At 33.4% G+C, this 18492-nt stretch overlaps 2 protein-coding genes across 3 annotated transcripts in view; both read right to left on the reverse strand.

Annotated features, from left to right (window-relative positions):
• Nucleotides 1–246: 246 nt before the first annotated feature.
• LOC117117449 lies at nucleotides 247–12437 on the reverse strand. Its single transcript, XM_033261746.1, has 4 exons — nucleotides 12303–12437; nucleotides 10977–11076; nucleotides 9232–10425; nucleotides 247–2158 (listed from the first exon to the last, which is right to left on the reverse strand). The coding sequence occupies exons 2-4, from the start codon at nucleotides 11047–11049 to the stop codon at nucleotides 984–986; spliced, it is 2442 nt and encodes an 813-aa protein (XP_033117637.1). The 5' UTR covers nucleotides 11050–11076; nucleotides 12303–12437; the 3' UTR covers nucleotides 247–983.
• Nucleotides 11846–18492, reverse strand: part of LOC117117454 (carbohydrate sulfotransferase 1-like) — a 13957-nt gene continuing 7310 nt past the window's right edge. Inside the window, exons 4-5 of one of the 2 annotated variants that reach the window (XM_033261751.1) lie at nucleotides 12849–13336; nucleotides 11846–12470 (exon numbers count right to left, since the gene is read on the reverse strand). In XM_033261751.1, the coding sequence (XP_033117642.1) occupies nucleotides 12878–13336 (459 nt within the window). In that variant the 3' untranslated portion in view covers nucleotides 11846–12470; nucleotides 12849–12877. Of the gene's footprint in view, nucleotides 13337–18492 lie in introns of both variants that reach the window. The other variant, XM_033261750.1, reaches the window with a different exon arrangement.

An 18492-nucleotide genomic window follows, 5' to 3' on the forward strand; every position in this document is an offset into this window, starting at 1 on the left:
TTTGATGAATAAAAGTGATATTGAATAAATACTTTTGTGTCTCATCTTTGTTTTAACAAAATTGTAATAAAACCACTATAATAGGGTATCTGTGGTGTACATGTCTTGCTTGCGTGGACCTAGTGAACGGGACTTCTGTTCTATAATATAGAGGATGTGGGTGAGGGCGTGGATGATCAAAAGTATATAACAACTAATTATTTTCTTCACTTGAAATAAATGCAATTGAGCTTAGTAAAAGGCAACTCGTCAGATTTTAAATAAGATTCATAATTGTCTATACAAGTTGGTTTTCATTCAAAATATTGTAACCTAACGACGTCATGGCTTATGGACATTTTCCTTGTATCTCGTTCACTTTATTAAAATCTATAAGATAAAAACTATAAACTTGACCCTTTAACACAAAGTAGAATTCATTTTCTACACTGTTAAGTGAACATAGCTTGCACAGCTTTTATGAATTAACTTTGCTAAAGGATTTAGCAATAAGACAGCTAGATCTAGTTATAATAAGTGAGACGCATCTTCTAAATAATAATAATGATAATAATAATAATAATAATAATAATAATAATGGTGTCCTTGATAATTATAATGATCATTATAATATTAATAATAACGCCTTGGTGATTATTGATGTTTTACCACGACTGAAAATCAATAAAATGCAGTGACCTTACATACCAAGTCCAGTATTTTCCGATTATCGATATCTTTGCAAGAAAATTAATTTGATAATTACAGAAAAAAAAACCGGTAACCGAAATTACACTACACTATCTAGTGTATAAATAAATATACCTCATTTGATTTGTCGAACATCTATAATAATAACATTGATGATAATAATTATATTAGTAATACAATACAATATTATTAATAATAATAATATAAGTTTCGGTATATTTTTATTGACAATTTTAATACCCTTTTACAATTTGAAGTCATAACTGAAAAATAAAAGATATGAAACCGTAAACTTAATTATTTATCTTGACAAAAATGCCATGGAGCTTTGTGAAAGGTAACTCTTCAGGTCTAAGATAAGATTCATAATCGTCGATATTCACAAGTTGACTTTCATTCATTAAGTTATATCCTAATGACGTCATTGCTAGTGAACATTTTCTTTGTATCTCGTTCACTTTATTAAAGTCCATCTCATTCCTCCACTTATTAATGATGCCAGAGGAATTTCTTTTAGTATTGTATGGATTCGCTGTATCCTTGTTAGTATTTTCATTTATCCATCCATCCAATACAAGTGGATATTCTACTCCTAAGAAATGATAAATTTGTCTTGCGTACTGAAGTGGAAAACTTGCTACGTCTTCGAATCGAACAAGTTTATATCGCCCTCTAAGCCAATCAGGTTGAGATGATACGTATTTCGTATTCCGTACAGAGTGCTGGCATAAGTCAATTGTTTCGTCTTTGACCTTCTTTCTAAGAAAGTCATAATTTGGAGAATGTAAGTGCCACCTTGAATTCATCACAGCTCGGGGATCACGGACCAAATGTAACACTTTCACATTCATGTTGTACTTTTCAACAAATTCGCGTAAAAAGTCGATATCAGTTAACCGGATTGTTTTAATAGCAACTAATTTAGAGAAATTACAAATTTTAACGAGCGTGTCAAGTCCCGTTTCTATGGATACCTTCCTCGGTTTATTGTCTTTACATAGACTTGACCAAGGAGTGCTCCAGCAGAGAAACTTTCTGAACGCTTCCCACCAAGTATTTAAGTAAGGAATATTATAGAGATCACATGTTGAAATATATTTTAGTGTTTTAATTGAAAGAGAGTTGAACTCATTAGCGGGAATCTGGTTCCTTAGAGCCATTAGTGTAAAACACTGCAGCGGCTCAAATAAATAAAATGCATTTGGATTCTGATTAAACAGCTCTCCCAAAAATGAAGACCCAGAACGTTTATTGGTAACGATAATAACAATATGTGGTTTTGTATCCACTTTGTCTTGACGATTTATGACATGACCACTGTCATCAATATGTGATTGATTTTTTGTTGTCGAAGTATCAATTTCGTCACTGGAACGCATTGCAGTATTTTCAGTTCGTGTTGCAGTGGATGATTTCCTGTGTAGTGTTGGTGTCGGTTGACTCATTGTCTTCACTGGTCTACGATCAACTATAAGGATATAAAGAGTAGGTCTAAGCGGATGATGTTATAATTTAGGTTGAATTTCTGCATTTAGACAGGCCTGTAACACAAATGTATCAAACAGAAAAAGAAATATCCACCTTCACATAAAAGATTATCAGCAATTTCAAAGATTTCATAGATTGTATTTATTGTGAAAACTAAAAATTAAATGCACGTTGAAACTGGAATCTTTATTAAAGGCAAAACCAATAGTTTGATTCTAAATACTTAATTGCATTTACACAGCTAGTACTTTTTTTTTGTATTTGGACAGGCCATAGCAACAAATTTATTTAATATCTTACAAAAAGGATTTTAAACAGAGGATATGTTTACCTTCAATGTATCAGTTAACTTTTATCTTAAATTTTCATCTAGAGTATTATGAAAGCTAAAAATTGAATGTACGCTGTTGATATAAAAAAAGGACTTAATTTTACAAATGTAATTATTAACTTTAGCAGTCGGTGTGAATCCGTACGTATAAGTAATGATGTACCAATAGTATCATAATAATTTCCGACAAAATTTAATAAAGAAGATGAATTCCCAATTCAGTTTTCTTTGAACAAAGTTTCGAATTTCATATCTATCTCGGGGTGCCACGCTTTCTCTTTCCATTCATTGCTATTGTCAATAATTATTCTGTCTGGCTTCTTATGTAAAACGGAATATTGACAATAAAAATGTAGACAGGTCTGCATCATGTTTTGACCAAGGCCCTGCCAGGCTTGAGAGAATGTCTAGCCGAGACCTAAAAGGGACGTATCCAGGGGAAGCCGTGGGATCCCCCCCCCCCCGTTTTTTTGTACACAGTGTTAAAATTTTAAAGCTTGTTTATGCTAATACATATTCTTTTCCTGGGATCACTCAAAATGAATACTTCAATGTAAATATGCATCAGCACATATAGGCCTAATAAGTCTACTATAATTATAACACATAGGCGTGATTAAAAAAAATATTAAATTCATAAATCCCAGGACAGGTCTTTTAAGATACAAATATGTGATATTGTATGGTTCAATTTGGTTTTATCTATTCCAAGCTTTAAAAAGTTTTGTTTAATAATGCTACTACTGTAGTAGTAATATTAGTAGTAATGATAATAATAATAATAATAATAATGTTAATAATAATAATAATAATAATAATAATAATAATAATAATAATAATAATAATAAGTAAAGAAAATTGTGCAAAAGACGAATAAAAAGTTGTGATTTGTTGATCATAATTATTATAGTTTAAAGCTTGGTAAGCTATAGTTAGGCCTAGATATTAAGTAGATCTCTGATAAAACCATCATGAGAAATTTTGACTATATAATGGTGATGTTATGATGATGAATTTTACTATAATATAAAAGGTCATTTCCAGCCAGAGGTACTCTTTCCCCAAATTTTCTCACCATGATTGGGGCTGAGGTGCCTGTGAAATCACGGCTCTGATTTATGTGCATACTCAAAGAAAATGTTTTAAAGCTTTATTTTCTGTGATACATCACACATTAAGATCTCTATGGTTGCCGAAAATCCCTGATAAAAGATCATGAGAAGTTCTTCTTCATTTTGACTATTGGTGATGTGATGACGATGAAGTGTCATTCTGGCCATCTAGACCTCAGCCCCAACAATGGTGGGTCTGAGGTGGGCGTCGATCACGAAATTCCCCCGCCCTACCACCTTTCAAAACAGATCTTCGCCCTTCCCTGCCTAGGTATGACAATAAACTCCATCGAGTTCGGCACTTGACTTAGAGTATGTCTTAAGTGACTGCTGAAGCGAGGCACATACATTTATTTTTAGGATGTGATCTGGTTTTCCATGGCCATTTTTCATGATTATGACTATTTTGGATAAAGAATGTTTTGAGCAGTGGCGGATTTAAGGGCCCCCAGTCCCTCTGAATTTTTTAATGGAAAAAAAGAGAAAAATATATTCAAATTTACTGAGTTTGAGAGTGTAATTTCCAGCCCTCTAGAGGTGCCCTAATCATTTTTTTTTACATTGGCCCCAAACACTGTGGGGCTGAGGTCGGTGGTTCTTCAGTGAAAGTCCCTCCCTGGGTCACCTCTCTTTCAAATTCCCGGATCCGCCAATGTTAAGTTATTATTATACCCCACCGGGGTCTTAAGTACCTCGCATAACGCCCACCCCACCTTTTCAAAATCCTGGCTATGGTCGTAAGTGTATAACACTTGTGTAAAGTACTTTAATGTTTCATTCCACTCGGAAGTATAAATGACTACCGAGTCGGATGTTGTAAGGCATTTTCTGGAAGGCAAAGCATTCCTTCCCTTGGTAGAAGTTTTTATAACAAGTTTCACGCTTTTGTAAATTTGTAAAACTTGGAATTACTTTGGAGAGCTGTTATTGTTTGGGACAATAAAAGTCTTGATAGGACTAATCCGAGTTGCTCGGGATTAGAAAGGTAGGCCTATAATCTATCCATTACACGATATCTACTCCGTCAGTCACTCACTCTCATCATCCATGTCGGCCTGTCTGTTGTAATGAAGCAACAACATTCTTACCTTGCAACAGTATAGTTGATGTAAATGCTACGGCAGCAGTAAATAAAATGATGTGTTTAACGACCGAATGCATAGCGTATATCTTTGTTCCATTCATTACTTACGGAGCGGTATCAAAACCATTTACGAATCTTACAAAGATAAATAACCGATATGATGAACGAATAGTCAGACACAGTTGAGAAATGTAGTCGAGGCGTTATCAATATTAAACACAAATGAGTACTACCCCATACCGTCTCTACATTTAGTAACAAAAAAATAATACACAGATCAATTAGCAAAATATAAATGACAAATAATCAACAATTTAGCAAAACAATAAGAACAAATTAATATGCTATTGATTCTATTTCATAATAGACCGGATGGCACCAGTGCGGTGTCACCTATAAACATGGAAATAATATGCCAACGATATTAGAAAAAATGTAGTAGTGGTTTTGGGTATTGTTTTGGTAGGTAAAGCACCACCTAAAAACTCCAAATGTAGGAGCACAGTTCTATATAACGTAGCAGTGCGCTTTATATCCGCAAGGAAGAGGCGCATTATAAATGCCCATACCAGTACCAGTACCAGCAGTGGTAGTAGTAGTCCCAAATCTAAACCATAAAATCTCTCCCAATTTCTCATCAGTATCGTTTATCAATAATAACTGCTTGCCTAGTTTTAGTCTTTTATTTTTTATATTGTCAGTTTGGATGCCGTCGATCTTGAGGTGTTATTTTGATAATCAATAAGTTGATTGATTGATTGGTTTATTAATTGACTGATGGATTGATTGATTGATTGATTGATTAATTGATTGATTGATAGATTGATTCCCACTACTGATTGTATTTCGAGGGTTCTAATATAGGCCACTCAGACTACCTGTAGGACTTGTTCGACACTTGTCGACAAATTGTGGCGTCACCACTGTAGTGTTTGTAGTAGGCCTAGTCGTAGTGGTGTTGGTGATAATGAACCATAACAATACTTCATAACAATGAAAAATTGTATTTAAATAGTAATAAAAGTAATAGTAGTAATAATTATTATTATTATTATTATTATTATTATTATTATTATTATTATTATTATTATTATTATTATTATTATTATTATTATTATTATATTTGACTTCGGCTTGTTGGACACGATTGGGACCAATAAAGCAAACCAGACCAGAGAATGAAATAGTGGGAACTATTCGGCCATTTATTAGCGTAATTGTAAAACAGGCTAACCCAAATATAGACCAAAAGATGGGGGCATACAAAGCGCCACCATCTCTCAAACATAACAATTGAAGGCGGAGTAAGGGGGTGGTAGTGTAAGTGTTTTAAAATGCAGAAACACATTAAAACGATCCTTTTGATCGTTTGGGAGCCATGTTGATTTAAATATCGATTCCCAAGTATCCAGACCTCATGACATATCTTTCTTTTTTACCCTAAACTGATCCATATTACCCCGCTTTTACAAACGTACTAGTAGACCCAGTGCCTGTGCTCGTATAATATTAATTAAAATTGCATGTTAATGCTTAATAATAATAATAATAATAATACATTAATAATAATAATAATAATAATAATAATAATGAAAATAATAATAATGAAAATAATAATGATACTAATAATAATAATAATAATAATAATAATAATAATAATAATAATAATAAATAATGTGGTTGATGATGTCGATAACCATAATAACAACGATCATTTTATTACTAATAGGCCTAATAACAATAATAATGTTTACCAAAAGGTCAAACTTAATTCTCAAACTTTTTTTTAAATGGTTTAGCTTATCAAATCCATAATAAAGTATAAAAAGAGATTACAACGCCAGGTGTTGTAGGTCTATTACTAGGATGAATGGAATCGGTTTGGCGCAGCGGGAATGGTTTGGTTTCCCAACCTCGAGGCACTTTATCTACATTGCTTCAGTCTACCTGGCTGTATCAATGGGTACCAGCAAATTGCTGGGAGTAACCTACAGTGGACCAGCGTCCCACCCAAGTGGAGTATTACACTCTCATCCGCTTCACCCTACAGAAAGTAGGGATAAGCTCCAGCCTTGTGTGCCCTAGTGGCTAGGCAAAGATTTACCTACTTACTGTTATGGATACGCTGCAAGTAAAATCGTTGGACTGAAGAAAAACGATGAGAGTAAAACATAGCATAGCGTGACATTCTAATAGTCCTATATTATGATATCATACATGAGTTTGCCTACGGCGTGGTAGCATTTATACATGGATGAAGATAGACAACAAAACAAGTCATGCAAAGAGTTATTTCTTTCATTAGGCCAATCTATTGTACTGTGTATTGATATCGACAATAAATTTAAAACAGTAAAAAGTGCCAATTTATTTAGAAAGAAGATTGAAATATTTATTATAATTTCATTAAGTTTATAAGTAAATTCCCTATGTTGTTGGCTCGTCGGTGTCAAACTAAAACAATTACAAAAAAAAAAAAGAAACAAGCTTTGTTTTATAAGTTTGATCCCAATTAATGAATTATTATATTGTTTGTATTTTGTTGTATATAATATTTGATTGAATTATTAATTAATTAATTAATTGAATAAATGTTATTTCAATTTGATTGAATTGAATTGAAGAAAAAAAAACATAGTAAAAGTTATGACAATGAAATAAGTTGTGCTTCTGAAACACAGAGCTCTATCGCTACAGCTTCAAGTTGCACCACCACTTTTACTTACTATTACTATGACGATCCAAAATGTCTTGATTTTGATTTCTTAATAATGTAGATAGTGAAACAGAAAGGAAATTCTTCTTGTGCTGACGCTCAAAAAGCTTTGTTTTTACTCCTTGTTTTTATTAAAAATGTATTGATTTAGGCCTGTCAAAAGGATGTTATAATGTATAAATGTTATACATGAAGTCATATATTTATGCCTATTTAAAAAAAACTACCTTCCGACAAAATGCCCGATTCGCTAGGGCGATTTATCCGATAGACACACATCTATGCAATATTCAGCATGACCTCTGGATCCACGCCTGTACAGTCACACGACGTCAATAATTAATACTCAAAACAAAAATACAATTGTTTATAAACTAAATACAATAGATGGACTTGGATTGCATTGGTGATTATTGATGTTTTAACACGACATTACAATGCAGTGACCTTATACATACTAAGTCTAGTATTATCGATACGGTAACGTTGCAAGAAAGCTAATTTTGATAATTAAAAAAAAAACAGCTAGCACAAATTGCAGGTATCAAGTATCTAATATTGAAATATATCTCTTTTTAATTTCTTGTGGTTCCTATCGTGGGGAGAGGGTGGGGTGCGAAAATTGTAAATGCGGAACTACAAAGTATCGGTGGCAAAACGAAGGGGCCAAAGGCCCCGAGACAAGCTCTAACAGCGGTGGAGGCCGCGAAGGTGTTTATAGCGTTTCGTGATGTATTTTAATGTCCTTTTAGGAACAATTGAGTTCCTGATTTTGTATCGTGATTTGACGAAATAATCGTATTATATTGTAATTAAGATAATAATTTGTTTCTCTGTAATTTATTTTCTTGTTACACATTGTTTCATTTTTCAAATTATTAAATAAAGTTTAAAACGTTCCATCAAAAGAACAAAAACAAACAAAAAATGTTTGTAATCTTTTCTAATTATTACGGTTGCATGTGTTATTGGTATTATTGAAAAGATTACACAGAATTACGGAAGTAATTAAAAATTATAATGTCGGCGTCATTTAATGTATTTTAAAAATCATAACATTTAAAATAACCCATGTAATTCACATTAGGCTGTTGCTTTGACATTTCCCCAGTACTGTCTGCTATATGTTCTGTATATCAAAAATATATCTTATTAACTGGTTTTTATCTCATTAACCAACTTTTTCGTCAAAGTTTAAGAAGAAAATTAAGACGTCTGTATTTCTATTGGCAATCATGTATTTTATCTTCTTTTGTTGGTCTTTTTTAATTGTATGTTTTAAAGCTATTCTATAAATACATTTCCGAAATGAAGAAACGAATGTAAAGATTTACTGTACGTTTTTGTTTGTTGTGTGTGGGCATCCCGCTTTCATTAAATAAAGAACTTCGAAGTTAAATATTGAACTGCCCATTCGTGTATTTAAAAAAATCGCATTTTGGGCGAATTCTATTAGTGAAAGGAAACGACCGCCGTACGAGTGCGAGGGCACATTAGAGCCCGCATGTAAACAATACCGGTAAGGAAGGAAAAGAATACACTGTATTTATTTCGAATTTGTGTTTTTATAGGCCTACATTTGGGATAAAAAAAATGAGTTATTTGTCTTACGATTAAGCATATTATATGTTATATGTGCACTAATTGGCCTAATCGAGTTCTACTTGTTGCCCTGCAAATTTTCCGCTGTTAGTACTTGGCAGGCCTACACAGCGGAACTTTTGTGCCTTTTAGGAGATCCGCAACCTCCCCCCCCCAAAAGGTATACATGCAGGCCTCTAATGATACATTGTTTATCGTGATTGATTTCATTGATTGATTGACAGACTTGAGAAAATGCCATGAAGCTTAGTGAAAGGTAACTCATCAGGTTTAAGATAAGATTCACAATTGTCTACATTCACAAGTTGACTTTCATTCATTAAATTATATCCTAATGACGTGATGGCTTGTGGACATTTTCTTTGTATCTCGTTCACTTTGTTGAAGTCCATCTCATTCCTCCACTTATTAATGATGCGAGCCGACTTTCGTTTAGTATCATATGGATTCGCTGTATCCTTGTTAGTATTTTCATTTATCCATCCATCCAATACAAGTGGATATTCTACTCCCAAGAATTGATAAATTTGTCTTGCGCACTCATGTGGAAAACTTGCTACATCTTCGAATCGAACAAGTTTATATCGCCCTCTAAGCCAATCAGGTTGAGATGATACGTATTTTATATTCCGTACAGAGTGCTGGCACAAGTCAATTATTTCATCTTTGACCTTTGCCTTCTTTCTAAGAAAGTCATAATTTGGAGAACTTAAGTGCCACCTTGAATTCATCACAGCTCGGGGATCACGGACCAAATGTAACACTTTCACATTTATGCTGTACTTTTCAACAAATTCGCGTAAAGAGGCAATGTCAGCTAACCGAATAGTTTTTATAGCAACTAATTTAGACAAATTACAAATTTTAACGAGCGTGTCAAGTGCCGTTTCTATTGATACCTTTCTCAGTTTATTGTCTTTACATAGACTTGACCAACGTGTACTCCTGCAGAGAAACTTTCTGAACGTTTCCCACCACATATTTAAATAAGGAATGTTGTATAGATCGCATGTTGAAACATACTTGAGTGTTTTAATTGAAAGAGAGTCGAACACATTAGCGGGAATCTGGTGCTTTAGAGCCATTTGTGTAAAATACACAAGAGGTTCAAATGCATAAAATGCATTTCGATTTTGATTAAAAAATTCTCCAAAAAATGAAGATCCAGATCTTTTATTGGTCACGATAATAACAATATTTTTTGGTTGTGCATCCACTGCATCTTGATAACTTGTAATATCACCACCGTCTTCAATAATATGAGATTGATTGTTCGTTGTCGAAGAATCAGATTTGTCACTAGAACTCCTAGCAGTCTCTTCATTTCGTATTTTAGTGGATGACTTCCTGTGTATTGTTGGTGTCGGTTGATGAAGTAGTATCTTCGCTGGTCTACGATCAACTATAATGATATAAAGCGGTTGATGGTAAGAAAACCTGAATCTTAAAATTATTATTATACCAGCTTTTTTTTCTGTAAAAAGTAAATATTCAGTAGGGCTTATATATTACATTAAGTACCAACGATTTATTTGGCAGACTTCTGTGATTTTGTGGGAGCGATCAGTAGGCCTAATAGGCCCTGCGATACGGTTCGGGCTCTCAACAATGAGGTTGGTTCAAATCTCGTACAGTGTATTAAACTTGTGTAAAACATTTTATTGTATCTCTCCACTCGGAAGCATAAATAAGTACCTAGTAGGATGTTGTAGGACATTTTTCTGGGGAGTATTCCTTTTTTAGGATAGCAGTTTTTATAACAAGCCTCACGGTTTTGCAAATTTTCCAAACTTGGAATCTTTAAGAGAGCTGTTTTAGATTGGGACAATAATAAATCCTGATATATTGGCTTGAATTAATCCCAGGAAATTAGGATTAAGAGAGTAAACTTATCCAGCACCCGATATCTCTTCTGCTGGCCTAACTATTTTAATAATGCAACAAAGTTCTTACCTTGCAACAATATACTTGATGTAAATACTATGGCAGCAGTAAGTAAGATGATGTGTTTAACGACCGAATGCATTGCGTATATCTTTGTTCCATTCAATACCTACGGAGCGGTATCAACAATATGTAGGCATGTGTTATAAAGATAAATAAATTGTATGATGGTCAAACGAAAAGGCCTAGTCAGATACAGTTGAGAAATGTAATCGAGTCATTATCAGTATTAAACACAAATGAGGACTACTTGCATTTAATACATTAAACAAATGATACACAGATCAAATGGTAAAATTAAAATGGTCATTATTTAACAAAATAAACATACCAAGTAATCAACGAATTAGCTAAACAATAGGAATAAATTAATGTGGTATTGATTTTAATTTCTTAATAGAGTGGCGCAGAGTGATATTGGGATGTAGTAATAGTAGTAGTGGTTTTGGTGGGTAAAGTAAAAATAGGAATATAACGTGGTAGTGGTAGTAGTAGTCGAAACGTCCACTGATTAATCTCAGGTAAGATACCGGTAGTATAATACATACTCTAAGTATCGAAATGCACGCCATCGTGTCGGGATTCAATATTTCGACATTAATTTTGTCATCATCAGGAATGGTCATAGTGTCGTTCCCAATATTGGTCTAAAAGCACAACTTTCTATTCTAAACCAATCTATATCCCCATTTCTCAGCAACATTGATTAGCGACAGTGTTAAACATTTTACTTCATGCTAAGTTTTATAGTCTAAGTTTATTTTGTTGAGATTGTCAATTTGGATGTACCATCTTTGTGTGTACCACCGATAGGGTATCATTTCCTAATAAATTGAATGATTGCTGTATTAATTGAATTGATGATAATAAACATAAAATTGAGTCATCATTTAGACACGAGGTCCTTTTTATTTCTTTAGGCAACAACACACGTGTTTTCATGCTGCAGAGTAAAGTACCAGTAAATAGTAAATATAAAAAACAACAAAAGTGTATTTCTGCTGTGTGGAATTGTTATAATAATGTTTCCCCGATAAATCTCACGAAGATCACTGTAAACTTGACACAAAGTGGAATTCTTTTCCTACACAGTTAAGTGAACATAGGCCTAGCTTTCACAGCTTATATGAATCTACTTTGCTAAAGGAGTTAGCATTAAAACAGTTAGATTTAGTTATAATAAGTGAGACGGATCTTATAAATAATAATAATAATAATAATAATAATAATAATAATAATAATAATAATAATAATAATATTAACAATACTGGTGTCCTTGATAATTATAACGATCATTATAATACTAATACTAATAATAACAGTAATGATGCTTACCAACAGTTAATGATAGCTTAGCTAATAAAATTTTCCTGATACAGCACAGAGTTTAACAGGATAATGATATGGCGTTTTGTGGTTTTGTGTATCGAAGCCATAATTGATCGGTTAGAGATTGATCGAAGTGTGACACCTCTCACTATCAAACGACGACACTATTTCATACTAAAACAAAAATGCAATTGTTTATAAACTAAATGCAGATTGACATTATATCGCTTCGGGGATTATTGATGTTTTAACACGACTGAAAATAATTACAATGCAGTGACCTTACATACCAAGTCCAGTATTTTCCGATTATTGATATCTTTGCAAGAAAATTCATTTGATAATTACAAAAAACAGAACAGAAATTACAATACACTATCTAGTATATAATTAAATATACCTCAATTGATTTGTGGAACATTTATAATAATAACATTGATGATAATAATTATAGCAATAATAAAATACAATAAAATATTATTAATAATAATATAAGTTTCGGTATATTTTTTATTGACAATTTTAATACCCTTTTACAATTTGAAGTCGTACCTGAAAATAAAAGGTATAAAACTGTAAACTTAATTATTAATCTTGACAAAAATGCCATGGAGCTTTGTGAAAGATAACTCTTCAGGTCTAAGATAAGATTCATAATCGTCGATATTCACAAGTTGACTTTCATTCATTAAATTATATCCTAATGACGTCATGGCTTGTGGACATTTTCTTTGTATCTCGTTCACTTTGTTGAAGTCCATCTCATTCCTCCACTTATTAATGATGCGAGCCGACTTTCGTTTAGTATCATATGGATTCGCTGTATCCTTGTTAGTATTTTCATTTATCCATCCATCCAATACAAGTGGATATTCTACTCCCAAGAATTGATAAATTTGTCTTGCGCACTCATGTGGAAAACTTGCTACATCTTCGAATCGAACAAGTTTATATCGCCCTCTAAGCCAATCAGGTTGAGATGATACGTATTTTATATTCCGTACAGAGTGCTGGCACAAGTCAATTATTTCATCTTTGACCTCTTCACTGGTCTACGATCAACTATAAGGATATAAATAGTAAGCGGATGATGTTATAATTAAGGTTGAATTTCTGCATTTAGACAGGGCTATCACGTAAATGTATCAAACAGAAAAAGAAATATCCACCTTCACATAAATTATTATCAGTAATTTCAAAAATTACATAGACTGTAATTATTGTGAAAACTAATAATTAAATGCACGTTGAAACTGGAATCTTTATTTAAAGGCAAAACCAATAGTTTGAATCTAAAATAGTGAACTGCATTTACACAGCTAGAACGTCTTTTTTTGTATTTGGACAGGCCATAGCAACAAATTATTTAATATCTTACAAAAATGTTTTTAAACAGAGGATACGTTTTCCTTTAATGTATCAAACTTTATTTTTCATCAACAGTATTATGAAAGCTAAAAATTGAATGTATGTTGATATAAAACAGGACTTTAAAACCAAATTTTACAAATGTGGTCTGAATTCATACATATAAGTAATGATGTACCAATAGTATAATAATGATTTCTGACAAAATTTAATAAAATGATGAATAATTTCCAATTCAGTATTCTTTAAACGAAGTTTAGAATTTCGTATCTCTCTCGGGGTGCCATGCTTTCTCTTTCCATTCATTGCTATTGTCAAGAATTATTCTGTCTGACTTCTTACATGTAAAACGGAGTTTTGACAATAAAAAAAAAGGTAGACAGGTCTGCATCATGTTTTGACCAAGGCCCTGCTAGCCTTGAAAGAAAGTCTAGCCTAGACCGAAATTTAAAACTCTATAATTTAGAATTTGTTTTAAGAATGGAGGGGTGGTTAGCAACTGTATTCACCCACCTAAATCTGCCACTGTTAGAGCCTATACATTAAGTGCCTACGATTTATTTGGTCGACTTCTGTGATTTTGGGGGAGCGGTCAGAGTAGGCCCTGCGGTTCAGTTCGGACTCTTAACGTTGAGGCTATCAGACCTCGTAAGCAGGGACGTATCCAGGGGGCCGGGGCTCCCCTCCCCCCTTTGTACACAGTGTTAAAATTTTAAAGCTTGTTCATGCTAGCCAATACATATTCTTTCCTGGAATCACTCAAAAAGAATACTTCTAAATGCAAATATGCATCAGCACATATAGGCCTAATAGGTCTACTATAATTATAACACATGGGCGTGATTGAAAAAAATTTAAATCCATAAATCCCAGGTCAGGTTTTTTAAGAAAATAATAAAAAGTGAAAAAAGTGTGCAAAAGACGAAAAGGAAAGTTGTGATTTGTTGATCATAATTATTATAGTTTAAAGCAGGGTAAAGCTATATTTATAAGTTGTCCTGAATACTAAGTAGATCTCTGGTAAAACATCATGAGAAATTTTGACTATATAATGGTGATGTGGTGATGATGAATTTTACTATAATATATGAGTGTCATTTCTAGCCATCTAGAGGTACTATTTCTCAACATTTTCTCACCTCAGCCCCAATCATGTTGGGGCCGAGGTGGCTGGGAAATCACGGCTTAGATTTATGTAAGCTACATACTCAAAGACAATGTTTTTAAGCTTTATTTTCTATGGTACATCACACATTAATCAGATCTCTATGGTTGCCGAAAATCCCTGATGAAAGATCATTTTGACTATATTATAATGTTGATGTGATGATGAAGTGTCATTCTGGCCATCTAAAGTTACTATTTCCTTACATTTTCGACCTCATCCCCACCCATGGTGGGTCTGAGATGGGCGTTGATTCAAGAAATTCCCCCCCCCCCCCACCACACACCACCTTTCAAAACAGATCTGTACATTTCCCTGCCTGGGTATGACATTAAACTCCATTGAGTTCGGCACTTGACTCAGAGTATGTCTTAGTGATTGTGAAGCGAGGCTACATACATTTTTTTTAGGATTTGATCTGGTTTTCCATGGCCATTTTTTGTGATTATGACTATTTTGGACAAAGAATGTTTTGAGCAGTGGCGGATTTAAAGGCCCCCAGTCCCTCTGAATTTCTTTAATGGAAAAAAGAGAAAAATATATTCAAATTTACTGAGTTTGAGAGTGTAATTTCCAGCCATCTAGAGGTGCCCTAATCATATTTTTGTTTTTTTATCTTGGCCCCAAATATTGTGGGGCTGAGGTGGGTGGTTCTTCAGTGAAAGTCCCTTCCTGGGTCACCTCTCTTTCAAATTCCTGGATCCTCAAATGTCAAGTTATTATTATAAATATTGTTAGGCTTACTAATATTATTTATGACACGTCTATTACAATTTTTACTTTATCTTCTCAAAACAGTCCTAAAAACGTTCAGAGTGCGCTACTTCCCAGGGGGCTTCGCTCCTGGAACCCCACCGGGGTCTTACGTACCTCGGATAACGTCTCCCCTCCCACTTCAAAATCCTGCCTATGTCCCTGCTCGTAGGTGTATAACACTTGTGTAAAGCACTTTAATGTATCATTCCACTCGGAAGTATAAATGAGTACCTAGTAGGATGTTGTAGCGCATCTTTCTGGACGGGAAAGCATCCCTTCCCTTGGTAGGAGTTTTTATAACGCTTTTGCAAATTCGTAAAACTTGGAATAACTGTTGGAGAGCTTTTATTGGTTGAGACAATAAAGGTCTTGATACTAATCCGAGTAGCTCGGGATTAGAAAGGTACAATCTATCCACCACACGATATCTCAGTCACTCACTCTCATCATCCATGTTGGCCTGTCTATTGTAATTATGCAACAAGATTCTTACCTTGCAACACTATAGTTGATGTAAATGCTACGGCAGCAGTAAATAAAATGATGTGTTTAACGACCGAAAGCGTATATTTTTGTTCCATTCATTACTTACGGAGCGGTATCAAAACCATTTACGAAACTTACAAAGATAAATACCGGTATGATCATCAAACGAATAGTCAGACACAGTTGAGAAATGTAGTCGAGGCGTTATCAAAATTAAACACAAATGAGTACTACCCCTTACCGTCTCTACATTTAGAAACAAAAAAATAATACACAGATCAATTAGCAAAAAAAAAAATGACAAATAATCAACAATTAAGCAAAACAATAAGAACAAATTAATATACTATTGATTCTATTTCATAATAGACCGAATGGCAGTGCGGTGTCACCTATGATTGAAAAAATATGCCAACGATATTAGAAAAATGTAGTAGTGGTTTTGGATATAGTTTTGGTAGGTAAAGCATCACCTAAGAACTCCAAGAGTCGGAGCACAGGCCTATATAACGTGGCAGTGGTAGTAGTAGTCCCAAATCTAAACCATAAAATCTCTCCCAATTTCTCATCAGTATCGTTTAGCAATAATAACTGCTTGCCTAGTTTTAGTCTTTTATTTTGATATTGTCAGTTTTTATGACGGCGATCTTAAGGTGTTATTTTGATAATCAATAAGTTGATTGATTGATTGATTGATTGATTGATTGATTGATTGATTGATTGATTGATTGATTGATTGATTGATTGATTGATTGATTGATTGATTGATTGATTGATTGATTGATTGACTTATGGATGGATCGATTGATTGATTGATTGGTTGATTAATTGATTGATTGATTCCCACTACTGATTGTATTTCGAGGGTTCTACTACAGGTCATTCGGACAACCTGTAGGACTTGTTCGACCCTTGTCGACAAATTGTGGCGTCACCACTGGTAGTGTCTGTAGTAGTCGTAGTGGTGTTGGTGATAATATGAATCATAACAATACTTCATAACAATGCCAAATTGTATTAAAAATAGCAATAAAAGTAATAGTAGTAGTAATAATAATAATTAATAATAATAATAATAATAATAATAATAATAATAATAATAATAATAATAATAATAATAATAATAATAATAATAATAATAAATAATAATAATAATAATAAATAATATTTGAATTCGGCTTGTTGGACACGATTGGGACCAATAATGCAAACCAGACCAGAGAATGAAATAGTTGGAACTATTTGGCCGTTTATTAACGCAATTGTAAAACAGGCTAACCCAAATATAGACAAATATGGGGGCATACAAAGTGCCACCATCTCTCAAACAACAGAAATTGAAGGAGAAGTAAAGGGGTGGTAGTGAGAGTGTTTAAAAAAAATTAAATCGAACCTTTTGATCGTTTTGTAACCATGTTGATTTAAATATTGATCCCAAGTATCAGACCTCATGACATATCTTTCTTTTTTACCCTAAACTGATCCATATTACTCCGCTTTTACAAACGTACTAGTAGAGCCAGTGCCTGTACTCGTATAATATTAATTAAAATTACATGTTAATGCTTAATAATAATAATATTAATAATACAGTAATAATAATGAAAATAATAATAATAAGAATAATAATAAATAATGTGGTTGATGATGTTGATGACCATAATAACAACGATCATTTTATTACTAACCGGCCTAATAACAATAATAATGTTTACCAAAAGGTCAAACTTAACTCTCAAACTTTTCCTGATACGGCACAAAGTTTAACAGGGTAAATGATACTACGTAGCCTTATGGTTTAGCTTATCAAATCCATAATTGATTAGTTAAAAGTATAAAAAGAGATTACAACGCCAGGTGTTGTTTGCCTACTACTAGGATGAATGGAAGCGGTTTGGCGAAGCGGGAATGGTTTGGTTTCCACACCTCGAGGCACTTACATTGGAGAAAACTAATACAGTACACATAGGCGTAGATCCCGGGGGGGTGGAGGGGATATATCCCCCCCCCCAATATTTGACAAGGGGGGGATGGTCCATTGTATCATCCCCCCAATATTTTGACTATGTATGGGATAAGATGGAGCTTTACACACTTCAAAAGACTGTCACAGAAATAATTTGCACTGTCTTATGCGCTTACAAAGATGAAAATTAGCATAATGTATTAATGTTGATAACAAAATTATTTTATCTGGTACCAATCTAAGCTCTTCTTTCCTTAGATGTTAGGTGTGCTTGCAAAGAGAGCCACATTTCACACTGAAGGATGTGTACAACATCAGTAATGTTATATCAATTCCAAGAATGTTTAAGGTTATATCAGTTGATGAGGAATTTATTGATTAGGCCTATAACAGCAAATTGCATCAATTTATTTTGCAAAAACAAGGTTTCCAGCTTCAGAGGGGGGCACATCCCC

Source organism: Anneissia japonica, unplaced genomic scaffold (genome assembly GCF_011630105.1).
Source record: "Anneissia japonica isolate Jap-2015-1 unplaced genomic scaffold, ASM1163010v1 scaffold287792_len130959_cov153, whole genome shotgun sequence".
NCBI classification, from domain to species: domain Eukaryota; kingdom Metazoa; phylum Echinodermata; class Crinoidea; order Comatulida; family Comatulidae; genus Anneissia; species Anneissia japonica.